This window comes from Megalobrama amblycephala, linkage group LG16 (genome assembly GCF_018812025.1).
Source record: "Megalobrama amblycephala isolate DHTTF-2021 linkage group LG16, ASM1881202v1, whole genome shotgun sequence".
Lineage (NCBI taxonomy): Eukaryota > Metazoa > Chordata > Actinopteri > Cypriniformes > Xenocyprididae > Megalobrama > Megalobrama amblycephala.
The window spans coordinates 43,416,279-43,429,584 of record NC_063059.1 but is presented as its reverse complement, the minus strand read 5'-3'; the positions used below and the strand labels follow the sequence as shown (position 1 = coordinate 43,429,584).

The 13,306-nt window shown below is 34.5% G+C and overlaps 2 protein-coding genes across 2 annotated transcripts; one reads left to right on the top strand and one right to left on the bottom strand.

Moving 5' to 3' along the window:
* Positions 1 to 38: 38 nt before the first annotated feature.
* anapc15 (anaphase promoting complex subunit 15) lies at positions 39 to 3,351 on the bottom strand. Its single transcript, XM_048159731.1, has 5 exons — positions 3,141 to 3,351; positions 1,907 to 2,028; positions 1,753 to 1,812; positions 1,530 to 1,667; positions 39 to 495 (listed from the first exon to the last, which is right to left on the bottom strand). The coding sequence occupies exons 2-5, from the start codon at positions 2,024 to 2,026 to the stop codon at positions 448 to 450; spliced, it is 366 nt and encodes a 121-aa protein (XP_048015688.1). The 5' UTR covers positions 2,027 to 2,028; positions 3,141 to 3,351; the 3' UTR covers positions 39 to 447.
* A 142-nt stretch (positions 3,352 to 3,493) lies between these two features.
* On the top strand, positions 3,494 to 6,274 carry folr (folate receptor). The gene is made up of 5 exons (XM_048159729.1): positions 3,494 to 3,668; positions 4,607 to 4,730; positions 4,877 to 5,065; positions 5,269 to 5,404; positions 5,962 to 6,274. Exons 1-5 carry the CDS (start codon positions 3,649 to 3,651, stop codon positions 6,225 to 6,227), a joined length of 735 nt encoding a protein of 244 aa, XP_048015686.1. The 5' UTR covers positions 3,494 to 3,648; the 3' UTR covers positions 6,228 to 6,274.
* The last annotated feature ends 7,032 nt before the right edge of the window (positions 6,275 to 13,306 follow it).

Below are 13,306 nucleotides of genomic sequence, written 5' to 3'. Positions count from 1 at the left end.
GGATGGAAAGTTAACAAATCGACCATTTGTACAAGATGAATAATTGACTACAAATTTATTTACAACCACAAAGAAATATTATGATACAAACAGCAGCGGTGATTTACCCGTTCTGAGCTATAAATTAGACCTGACGCATGACACGTCTGACACCTGACACATGTTTGGATGATAAGCAGAAATGGCGAGTAACTCAGTAACTTTAGTGGCTCTATAGATTGGCCAAAGAGTTACTAAACACTTTCTACAAAGTTACAAAAGTTCATGTTGCGACAAGTGCTGTGTTTCTGAGAAATACAGAGAGCGGTTCTTTAGTAACACTGAACACTTGAGCTGAAACTCTTGTGTGTGTGTGAGACATGTAAAAATAACAGTCAGTTGAGTAATTCAGCTGCATACGGACGCTTCTTCCCATCACAAACGACGCGTCTGGTTGACAGATCTGGTCTAGATCATCCACTGGTCCTGGTCTTGATCGGCTCCTTCCATGTCGACCTGTCAGTGAGTGACACTCACGTCATTTACCTAAAATCAAAACTCGGATCTTTTCAAAACTGAACTTTATGAGAATCAGTGTTTGCCACTTCAACAGCTGATTTAAGGCAAGACAATAAAGCTGAATAGGGTAGATTTTAACTAATATATCTCACCATACTTCCCCAGCTGAATAAACACAGTACATTAAGGTAACTGTTTTATATCACAAGTTTTCTGAAATGTTTAAATTTGCAATTGAGGTATAGACTAATTAAATATGCATGTTTGCGTACATTTCCAGAATATAAATCTGAACATTGGATAAAGCCAGATTCAAAATTCTTGTTTGATTTTGTTTTCATGATAGATTTAAAGGTTTTTGTAGAGGGGATTTTGGATATCTCTTTTTATCACTCCATAAATCAGAAAATACCATCATTTACATTTACATTTTTATACATATACATTTTTACCATGTTTTTAGGAGTAAAATGTTATAAAAATCAGGTAAATGATGTTATGGACAAACCCCACAGTAAAAATCTTCAGAATATAGATGTGAATAAAACTCTAAGTTTTGGTGTATGTAAGTGCTGCTGAAGTGGAGAAAAAAACTCATTTGTAAAGATATGTATTGAGATTGAAATCTACAGATGCAGTAAAATAAACACTTCAATGTGTATTTTGGTGTTTTCTTTACACTAGTCACATGTTATAGAAGCAAAATAGACCTCAAGACTGATCAGTACATGAAAAACACTGTTTTTGCCTGTAGAGTCTTGCCTTAAAAATATGCCTTTACATATTTAATACATTTAATATGAAAAACAGTGACATGTACCATAATAATGGCATTATGTATTAGTTGTTTAAAAATCTTTTCAAATCTATCATTATTTGACATTATTGCTGTAACCTTTATTACATGAACCAGCATTAATATACATATAATATTATATTAATATAATATTCAAATTCACTCGTTTTGCTCTTAGAAGAAACTCATTTGTGTGTGTGTGTGTGTGTGTGTGGGTGTGTGTGTGTGTCTTGACCTCATTAATTTCTCCATCATCAGGAAACTCATTGTAGATGTTCATGTCATCCATGTCCTGCATGTCTTCATCATCCTCTGAGTCTTCCTCGCTGTCCTCCTCATCTTCGTCATCCTCCTCCTCTTCCTCGTCGAAGGTCTTGCAGGAAGGTAAAGCACATGTTAGACATTCTCATCCGCCACACAGGAATCAGATCTGAACCTCACTCTGTTCTCACGCTCACCTCAAATATGGGCCGCCCGATGGGCATCAGGTTATTGTCTTTCTCTGCGATGTTCTGCAACTGAAGACATGAAGCTTCATCAGCACACACACGTACAGTAGTTCACACACACACACACACACACACACACACACACACACACACACACACTGACCCACGTCTGGTGTTGCTGCTCCTGTTGGTGCAGCTCGGCTTCATCCACACACGGACGGTCCAGATTAAACCACAGAGACTCGGTCACACGTGGGAACAAAGACGGGAAGAGGGTGGACATCTCTGGACACACACACACACACACACACGAACCATAATACCATGTTTTAACCACATACCAATATATATATGAATAATAATATATCTGAATACTAAGTAAATGAATGGCATCACTAAAAAACACCATGGTATTACCATGTTTTTCACATTTGGTATTACCATAGTATATGTGAAAAAACGTGTTTTTTTTTTTTGTGACGTCATGCATTTACATCATACTCGAAATATACAATGATAATTTTTCAAATGGTTATATTTTTAATTATTACAGGCCATAACAATATAATAATTTCTGTAAAAACTGTCTTATATAGCTGAAAATCATGATTTCTTGTTGTCTGAATTAGTCAGTGTATTTTTTCCATCATTTGTAATCAAAATATTTTACTATTCTTTTGGTAATATTTAATTTATTTTATTTATAAAAGTCATAAATAGTAATTTTCCTAATTCTACAACATTAAATTGTTAAAAAATCCATAAATCTTGCTCAATTCTGTTTCTGTCTAACTCTATTACCAAGATAGAGTAACAATGTTGATAGTATGTAACAGAATTGACAAACAATATTATAAAAATAATCTTTTTTTTTTTCGTTAAAAGTTAAAAAAAGTTAAAAATAAGAAAAAAGGAAGTAACTTATATTTGGCAAGCAATGAATTATTAAAATTCAATGTTTTCAATAAGATACTTGACACTGACACTGTTTTCACAGCAGAATTACTAAAAAAAATACCATGATATTACCATGTTTTCACATGTGATATTATGTGAAAAACATGGTAATACCATGGTGTTCATTAGAAATGCCAAGCATTTACATCAGACTCAAAGAAACTTATAAGAATATCATGGTATATCATAAAAACGTACTAAATGCATGGCTTACATTACTTAACATGTACTATAGTACTACCGTATTTCTAGACATGCACCAAGGTAATACTATGGTATTGTGTTAGTACCATTTGATATGAATGTCAGACATCTCATGATAGTATATGTTGTTTGTTTATTATTTATAAAACCATAAATAATAACACAAACAGAAGCTAAACAGTGTCTAAAAAGCGTGGCTGGTGAATTTTAATTAGAGTCTCTAATATTTGATTTACCTGCAGATCTGCAGAAAGTTCAAATGTAAACACACGGCGGTCTCTGGTGCTGCACCGAATGTTCCTCCCCTCAGAAACGACATCGAGCGATCTTTAGTTCCGCCGTGAGTTCACGCGCTCACTGTCAAAACTCTGAAACGACCTTATAAAAGATTTTACGAGTTACAATCGTATAAATGTCGCTGACAAAGTGTGAGAGATCACGAGAGTTCCTCGAGCATCAATAAACCTTGAGCACACAGTTTAACTGCACACAATAGTAATGACTCTGAATATTACAGATGTTGATGTTATGAAACTGGAGTCCATAAGGGCAGGTCGCAGTGACCGACAGCTAATACTGCCCACTGAGGGATCATGGGAGGGTCTCATTACTGTATTCATGGCTCTTAAGGAGTAATTATGTAGACTTTGATCGAGCTGAACCAGCAAGATTGACACAGTTCACAAACTTCAGCTGAAGGGAGAAAAAAGCTGGAAAATAAGAGGATCTTTAACTAAAAATAAAATGGAAATTTTATTTTCAAGGTATGTTTCAATGAAAATTTTCATTTTTCTTTTGTTTTGCATGTTTAAGTTAAAAAAATGGACTTCAGTATATTTAAGTAACCTCTTTAGTTGCTGGTTTGGCATCTGTCTTTTATAAACATGCAACTTATACACTGAAAAATTAATTATATAAATCTAAAATTAGTTTAGATTAATTTACTCGCTATGGTAGTGTACTGTTAGATATTTATGTTTTATTTATTTAATTATAATATAATTTATATTTATTTCAAATTAATCAAATATTTATATATTTCACTGAATTTCACTTATACACTGAAATACTTAATTTACATTATTATATATTTTCTACTCACTATAGTAGTGTACTGTTAAATATTTATTTATTTATATATTTAAATATAAAAATATAAATAAATACAAATTAGATATATAATATATATCTAATTTGTATTTATTTATATGAATCAAATTTTTATATATTTATTTAACATTTTATTTATTCTAATTTAATATATTTAATAAATTAATAACTAAGTAAAACTAGCAATTAATATTTATTTTAATCTAATTTCATCAATTTAATATATAAATAACTTATATTAATATTTTTATGAATTTATATATTCTAATCTATTTTAATCTATTAATAAATCAATAAATAACTAGTTTATTTATATATATAAAATACTTTAATTTAATGCTTTATTTATTAATTTGAATCTACCTTATTTACTTACACATTTAGACTTATTGTTTATTATTAATTTATTTTCTTCCCTTTCTTTACTACAGTTTTTTTCTACACTCTCAGTTTGAAAACCCCAGTATTATAGTGCATATTTTATTTGCATATTAATTTGTTTTGTAAAGTTCAGAAGGACGTGAGAACAGAATATCTGTTCTTTCACCTTGAAATAATCTTCATTGATTTGTCTGTCTCCTCTCTCTCTCAGGCTGTTGGTGTTGCTGTTGGTGTCTCTGCCGTCCTGCGTTTCTTCTGTAGACAAACTCAACATGTGTATGGACGGAAAACACCAGATATCAGAGCCCAGACCGGAGGGACAGCTGTATCAGCAGGCATGAGACTCTAATACTGTCTAAAAAATAAAGACTGTTTATCAAGATCCTTTAACCTCCATGAAACCTTTCCAGGTTCCTGCTGTATATGTTTAATATTTAATGTTTCCTGAGTGTTTAGTGTAATTTCTCCGTCTGTCTCTCAGTGTTCTCCATGGAAGGAAAGCGCCTGCTGCACAGCGAACACCACAGAAGAAGCTCATCAGGATAATTCATACCTCTACAACTTTAACTGGAATCACTGCGGCATGATGAGCGAAAAATGCAAGAAGCATTTCATTCAGGACACGTGTTTCTACGAGTGTTCGCCGCACCTCGGGCCCTGGATTCAGCCGGTACAGCGGCGTTATTCCTCTAAACCACACTGTTTTACCCTTGTTTGATTTGTGGATTAAAGATATTTGATTTTATGTCAGTAAAGTCTGAAATAATAGTCAGTGTTTTTGAAATGGAACAGTTTATTGAAACTTTAGACAAAATATAATAGAAAAAAGCTTGCATATGTGATTTATGGTTATGTGTGTGTGTGTGTGTGAAGACGAATGAGTCGTGGCGTAAGGAGCGAATCCTGGACGTGCCGTTGTGTCGGGAGGATTGTGAGAGCTGGTACGAGGACTGTAAGAACGATTACACATGCAAAGAGAACTGGCACAAGGGCTGGGACTGGAGCACAGGTCAGAAATCATGCATTTCTCACAAAGATAAACACTCTGTCTTAAAGGATTAGTTCACTTTCAAATTAAAATTTCCTGATAATTTACTCTCCTCCATGTCATCCAAGATGTTCATGTCTTTCTTTCTTCAGTAGAAAAGAAATTAAGGTTTTTGATGAAAACATTCCAGGATTTTTCTCCATATAGTGGACTTCAATGGACTCCAAATGGTTGAAGGTCAAAATTACAGTTTCAGTGCAGCTTCAAAGAGCTTTAAACGATCCCAGACGAGGAATAAGAGTCTTATCTAGAGAAACCATTGCTCATTTTCTAAAAAAAAAATTTTAAATTTTATACGTTTTAACCATAAATGCTCATCTTGAACTAGCTCTCTTCTTCTTCTTCTTCTTCTCTATTTGAATTCCGGCAGTGTAGACACTGCTAAGTGTATTACTGCCCTCCACAGGTCAAAGTTTGAATTAAACTGTCATATTCAATATGCTAGTGCAAGTATATAACAATTAATTATCAACCTGTTCCAGCAGAGCCCAAAAACTGTCTTTCTCTCATCTCTACAGGCAAGAATCACTGTCCGAAAGGCTCTCACTGCAGCCGCTGGACTGAGATTTTCCCCAGCGCTCAGGATATGTGTGAGAAGATCTGGTCCAACTCCTACAAGTACACAACGCTCACCAAAGACAGCGGCCGCTGCATGCAGATGTGGTTCGTGGGCCCGAACCCTAACAAGAAAGTGGCTGAGTACTATCTGAACGGTGATGCAGAGACGGTCGCCATAGCAACAGGCCTGCATGTGTTTGCGCTTCTCATGATGCTGCTGCACTGATGTCAACCGGCAGAATACTGAAAACACCACCGTCTGAGGCCCTCGACGGACTTCAAAATCACCCAAAATGCTTTACGTGCGCATCACAATCCCACTGTTATTTTCGAATAAATGTTTAAAGACTAAAGTGCCTGCAGGAGACATTATTAATGGAGGTGTGTTGATGTTCTGTACATGTAAGTCAATGCAGAATTAAAGATTAGATATGATATTTGTTTAAGCCTATTTCATCCTTGTGACTTTATTTAATATATGACGTAATCTGTATGTAATCTATTTAATGATACAGATTAGCTAATTTATTAACTCTTTGGGAAGTCTAGATAATATTTAATTATTAATTATAATATTTAATTTAATATAGATAATATTTGACTAATAAGTATTAAAGGTGCCCTAGAATCAAAAATTGAATTTATCTTGGCATAGTTGAATAACAAGAGTTCAGTACATGGAAATGACATACAGTGAGTCTCAAACACCATTGTTTCCTCCTTCTTATATAAATCTCATTTGTTTAAAAGATCTCTGAAGAACAGGCGAATCTCAACATAACACCGACTGTTACGTAACAGACGGGATCATTAATATGTACGCCCCCAATATTTGCATATGCCAGCTCATGTTCAAGGCATTAGACAAGGGCAGCCAGTATTAACGTCTGGATCTGTGCACAGCTGAATCATCAGACTAGGAAAGCAAGCAAGAACAATAGCGAAAAATGTCAGATGGAGCAATAATAACTGACATGATCCATGATATCATGATATTTTTAGTGATATTTGTAAATTGTCTTTCTAAATGTTTCGTTAGCATGTTGCTAATGTACTGTTAAATGTGGTTAAAGTTACCATCGGTTATTACTGTATTCACGGAGACAAGAGCCGTCGCTATTTTCATTTTTAAACACTTGCAGTCTGTATAATTCATAAACACAACTTCATTCTTTATAAATCTCTCCAACAGTGTAGCATTAGCCGTTAGCCACGGAGCACCATCAGGGCCGTCGCCAGAACATATAGAATGGGGGGGCATTGGGTTTCCACATTTTTATAATCTGAGAAACAGACGTTCGCCAAAATAATGTCCCGTATTTATTACTATTAATGAAATAGACTTCTTATTGAAATAAAGTTCTATATTACCACAAAAACACAAGATAGTCGATCCTAATTAGATCAAACTACACCAAAAACGAAACCCCTTTGCATTATGGCAATTTAGGCCTACTTTGCAAACACGAGGCACAAAAGCTTTTCAATTCCTCGAACAACACAATAATAAAAACGATACATACCAAAATAGCAATAAATAGGCTAGCCTACATCTGTAGCATATTTAAGTGTAACAAAGACTTTTGAGTGTACTAACCATTAAAATAGTTGAAGGCGGCAGGTCTCCGAGTGATAGTCATTAATAAATACGGCCTAATTATGTTTCAAGTTCCGTTTTGTGTAATAATGCGTTATATATACCTTTTTGGTAACACTTTACTTGAAGGGGTGTGCATAATCATGACATGACACGTGTCATGAATATGAAGGAGGTTTTATGAATGTTTATGACAACTGTCATTAAGTGTCATTCGCTCAATTATGTCATTTTTAATGCAAAGATGACATTGTTTGAGATGTCCGAGTTATGACAACTTGACATAAACCAACACATCATAACCTGTCAGTGTCTTTGTCATGACAACTTGACATCATTTAGCTTTATGGGTTAACATTACATTAAACTGTCATGTGGTTGGTTTTGACATGAGGCCATTATAATAGTGTCATGAATATGTATCTTGAGCTCAAGTACAGTAGTACAAATTGAACTTGTCATTAAAATGTCATTAAGTGACAATACTCTGACAAATAATTTTATAACAGCGTCATGACTATTTTTCATTTCATGTTTTTTTTTTTTTTTTTTTTTAAGTTTCCTCCAACAGAAGGTCAGATAATAGACTAGTTCAAATTTCTTAAAAAATATGAGACTGTTATAAAATAATGGTAACACTTTATTTTAGGGTCTTTTAACTAGTTGCTTATTACTATTAGCATTCATATGGCTAAAATATTGGCTATTTATTAGTACTTATAAAGCACATATTAATGCCTTATTCTGCATGACCTTATTCTACATTATTAATCCTACCCAATACCTAAACCTAACAATTAACTATAATAAGCAGTAAATTAAGAGTTTATTGAGGGAAAAGTCATAGTTAATAGTTTATATCTGTGTTCCCTATACTGAAGTGTTACCAAAATAATGTAATGTAATGTTAACCCATAAAGCTAAGTAGTTTTTTTAAGTTTGATAATTAATCTGCTATGTCATGTTTATGACAGTTTATGATGTTTTGCTAATGTCACGTTCATGACAAAGACACTGACAGGTTATGATGTTTTGGTTTATGTCAAGTTGTCGTAACAAAGACATCTCAAACAATGTCATCTTTGCATTAAAAATGACATAATTGAGCGAATGACACTTAATGACAGTTGTCATAAACATTCATAAAACCTCCTTCATATTCATGACACGTGTCATGTCATGATTATGAAGGTGTCATGTCAGTCTTATGCACACCCCTTCAAGTAAAGTGTTACCGAATTTTCTGATCATGGGTGGAGGGTGAACCAACTCCAGGGTAAGGAGATGCGATTTCCATTTAAAAACACATTTAAACAGATTTCCTCGAAATAGCTTTAACTTACTTGTCACAGCACAACCTACATATCCCAACATAAACACTGCTGATAAATTATTATTTGTTAATAAAGTGTTTACGTTCACAAACCACTGTTAATTTGATCAGATTATGCACGCGGGATTTGGCAGAGAGCTCCCTTTATAATCACTAAAAATCTCGCTCATCTTGGTTCATTGCGATCTCAAGAAGTTCTGTAACAATAAATTAAACTGACTGCATAATTCCATAACAATGTACATTATTGTTATGTAGCAAAAATCTGTTGATTTCTGGAACGCAATGACCAGTCAGAGGTGTTTAAGTTAACACTGAACAAAAACTCGTTTTGAGCGGTGAGTGGATTTTGAGTTGTAGACGCTGGCAAATATTCCCTCATTACAGTTTTTCTCAGTCGCTTTGGTGCATTTCTCACATCACTCTTTACATTTGCACAACAGTTAGTTCAACCTCCACAACATTTAGTCATTTGTGCACATCATAGTAGCAGTTTCTCATTCCTTCGAACAAATTGCAAATGCTTTTGGACATGCATCAATTGCTTTCATACAACTCTCCGCTGTTTTATAACATTATCATTTGCTTATGTCATGTCAGTCAAAATAAACTATACTTGTGAATGCTGAATAGTCATTCCATATAAAACTAACAGTCCTCATTTCATTGCTTGAGTCATTACATACAAAAATGTTGAACTAGTTGTCAAAATCTGTCAAGCAAATTTTACACATTTTTTTTTTTAAATCTTTTTTTCCTGAAAATGTCTCCTAAATTGAACAATTTCTCTCAAGTGAATCTCAACTTTCACTGATGAGAAGGGGTGTGTGAAGCATTAGTTGCAACCAATGATAAGCCACTTCTCTACAATCACTGTCAGAGCTGAATCCCATAAACCCCCATTTTACAAGCATATATGAACCAAGCAGGACATATTTTGTACCATTTCTACAATACTGTGACACAGAAGTGGAAGGTCAGCCTCGTGGAAGAGGGGTAAGGGTGCAGGGAGGAAGGGGACAAAACAGGGGAAGAGGAAGAAGAGGCCAATAGGCAGATCCCTGATGAAATCAGGGCTACAAATGTGGATCATGTTGTCAATCACGGCCTCACAATGGCTGAGGCTGGTCGAAGGGTGCAGCCAAATGTTGGGAGAACCACTGTAAATTCAATTATTCAAACATTTCGTCGGGAGAACAGGTGTGTATAAATGGACAGTAATTCAGCACTAAACAATCTGCACTGCACTACTGTCATCGTGTCATACATGAAGCTTGCAGTGGGACAAGAACTTGTCACTGTACATTTTACATTTAAATGTGTGATGCTTTACTGTAGTGTACAGTAGTGTTACAGTAAAGATTTGCCATATGTACTGCAATATTGTTTACAGTTGTGCACAGCTCTACCCAAAGGGAGTTTATGTTTGTTGCAAATAAGGGTGTAATTTTTCTTTTGCACAATGCTGTGAACAAATTAGAATTGCAAAGAGCATATGCAGTAAAAATGTGAAACATACATATTCAGTGTCTTGTAGTCAGTTACCTCACTAAATACAGTAATGTGTAACTTTACTGTATTTTTCAAATGGCTGTGCAAATAGTATATAGTGCTGTCTTGAGCATTTTCAGGTAGTGTCACCAAGATCTGACTTTTTTGCATTGGAAAACATTGACAGAGTAAACTGTCATAATGAAAACATGACAAAGCCATTTGACTATCTTGTTCATAAACAATGGTGTCAGGACTTTTCATCTTGATGACACTGACACTTTCATTGACACGAATACTTGCTTTTGAGGAATGACCTATCCATTTTGAGCAAGTGACACGCTTTTGCAGGTTATCAACTAGGTTTTGCAGTTTGTACTAATTGTTTTGAGAACTGCATTAACTGTTGTGCAAATGTAAATAGTGATGTGAGAAATGCACCAAAGCAACTGAGAAAAACTGTATAATTCGTTCCAGAAATCAACAGATTTTTTCGGGATTAGCTTCAATGCTGCAAGAATACGTTGTAAAGCACTGTCGTTCTTCAGAGCGCAAACTGGATCGTTTGCCAAATATGCTTCGCCAATATGCTAATATTACCGTTTTTCTCCATTGGTTTGGCTCATTTCTTGAAACAGAAATAACATTCTCAAAACAACATGGACAAATCTCCAAACCACTAGGTAATTGTTCACAACAGAATTGATTTTCTCATTCATTTCATCAAATTGCAAATGTCTAAGTACATGTCTCAATGTCTCAGTACATCTTTGCAAATAATAAAGTACAGGTAGCCTACATTTAGCACAATTTTCAAGTGAATAGATCTTGTTGATCTAAACTGATTGTTGATTCTCAGTCTAATGGTCGTTCGCTCCAAAACGTGTCAGCATCATTTCATTGTATAAGTCATCACGTGCACAATAGTCTGTTCAATTGTCAAAATTAGTCAAGAACATAATACCATGAATACCATATATGAATCCTTGGAACATTTGATAAATTTATTACAGCAAGGTGAAACTAGAACGTGACTAACGAAGGAGGCGAGGGGGCAATATAACTATGTGTGCTGCCATATCTGAGAGTGGTGTGGTCACTCACATCCCCAGACTTGGCCCATGCAATACACAGAAGCTTCTCATCTTCTTGGACCGCCTTCATTTTGATTTGAACCCTGAAAATGAGAGAGGTCTCGTAGGGCCTCACCTACCACAATATGTCATTGTATGGGACAGTGTGAATTTCCACCGTGGCCCGCTCACCTGGTTCACTACTCATCCAAGGATGGTTATGGTGTTCCTACCACCTTACTCTCAATCCTATTGAGGATTTTTTCTCTGTTTTGGGAGAGGTATGAGCTTTTTTTAAACATGAGTGAACAGTTTTGGGAGAGATATTAGCTTTTGCAAGTGAGCTATAGTGTTGTGCTGAACTGTAAGACTGTTTTGCCAAATGATCTTAGAGTTTTGAGAATGTAATTTCTGTTTCAAAAAATGAGCCAAACCAATGGAGAAAAACTGTAACTGATCCTAGACAGGGAGTGCGCTATTTAAAGGGGCCGCGCGCTGAATCGGTGCATAGTTAATGATGCCCCAAAATAGGCAGTTAAAAAAATTAATAAAAAAAAATCTATGGGGCATTTTGAGCTGAAACTTCACAGACACATTCAGGGGACACCTTAGACTTATATTACATCTTGTGAAAACTGGTTATAGGGCACCTTTAAATATATCACATAAGTTTACACAGACATACAGATGGATAGATAGATAGATAATCAGATAGATAGTCAGAAATAGAGATAGATAGATAAATAGATAGATAGATAGATAGAAAGTCAGACATTAAATAGATAGATAGATAGATAGATAGATAGATAGACAGAATGACAGACAGACAGACAGACAGATAGATAGAAAGTCAGACATTAGATAGATAGATAGATAGATAGATAGATAGATAGATAGAAAGTCAGACATTAGATAGATAGATAGACGGATAGATAGATAGATAGATAGATAGATAGATAGATAGATAGATAGATAGATAGATAGAAAGTCAGACATTAGAATAGATAGATAGATAGATAGACAGACAGACAGACGGATAGATAGAAAGTCAGACATTAGAATAGATAGATAGATAGACAGAAAGTCAGACATTAGAATAGATAGACGGATAGATAGATAGATAGATAGATAGATAGATAGATAGATAGATAGATAGATAGATAGAAAGTCAGACATTAGATAGATAGACGGATAGATAGATAGATAGATAGATAGATAGATAGATAGATAGAAAGTCAGACATTAGAATAGATAGATAGATAGATAGATAGATAGATAGAAAGTCAGACATTAGAATAGATAGATAGATAGATAGATAGATAGATAGACAGACAGACAGACGGATAGATAGAAAGTCAGACATTAGAATAGATAGATAGATAGACAGAAAGTCAGACATTAGAATAGATAGATAGATAGATAGATAGATAGATAGATAGAAAGTCAGACATTAGATAGATAGATAGACGGATAGATAGATAGATAGATAGATAGACAGACAGACAGACGGATAGATAGAAAGTCAGACATTAGAATAGATAGATAGATAGACAGAAAGTCAGACATTAGAATAGATAGATAGATAGATAGATAGAAAGTCAGACATTAGATAGATAGATAGATAGATAGATAGATAGAAAGTCAGTAGATAGATAGATAGATAGATAGAAAGTCAGACATTAGATAGATAGATAGATAGATAGATAGAAAGTCAGTAGATAGATAGATAGATAGATAGAAAGTCAGACATTAGAATAGATAGATAGATAGATAGATAGATAGATAGATAGATAGACAGACAGACAGACGGA

Excerpts from the sequence above, each read along its gene's own strand:
- anapc15 (XM_048159731.1), bottom strand. The coding sequence starts at position 2,026 with ATGTCCACCCTCTTCCCGTCTTTGTTCCCACGTGTGACCGAGTCTCTG. Across the intron at positions 1,813-1,906 it reads AGCAGCAACACCAGACGTGG|TTGCAGAACATCGCAGAGAA; the intron begins GTCAGTGTGTGT and ends TCATGTCTTCAG. Across the intron at positions 496-1,529 it reads ATGATGGAGAAATTAATGAG|GTCGACATGGAAGGAGCCGA; the intron begins GTCAAGACACAC and ends ACTCACTGACAG.
- folr (XM_048159729.1), top strand. The coding sequence starts at position 3,649 with ATGGAAATTTTATTTTCAAG. Across the intron at positions 5,066-5,268 it reads TCGGGCCCTGGATTCAGCCG|ACGAATGAGTCGTGGCGTAA; the intron begins GTACAGCGGCGT and ends GTGTGTGTGAAG. Across the intron at positions 5,405-5,961 it reads GGGCTGGGACTGGAGCACAG|GCAAGAATCACTGTCCGAAA; the intron begins GTCAGAAATCAT and ends TCATCTCTACAG.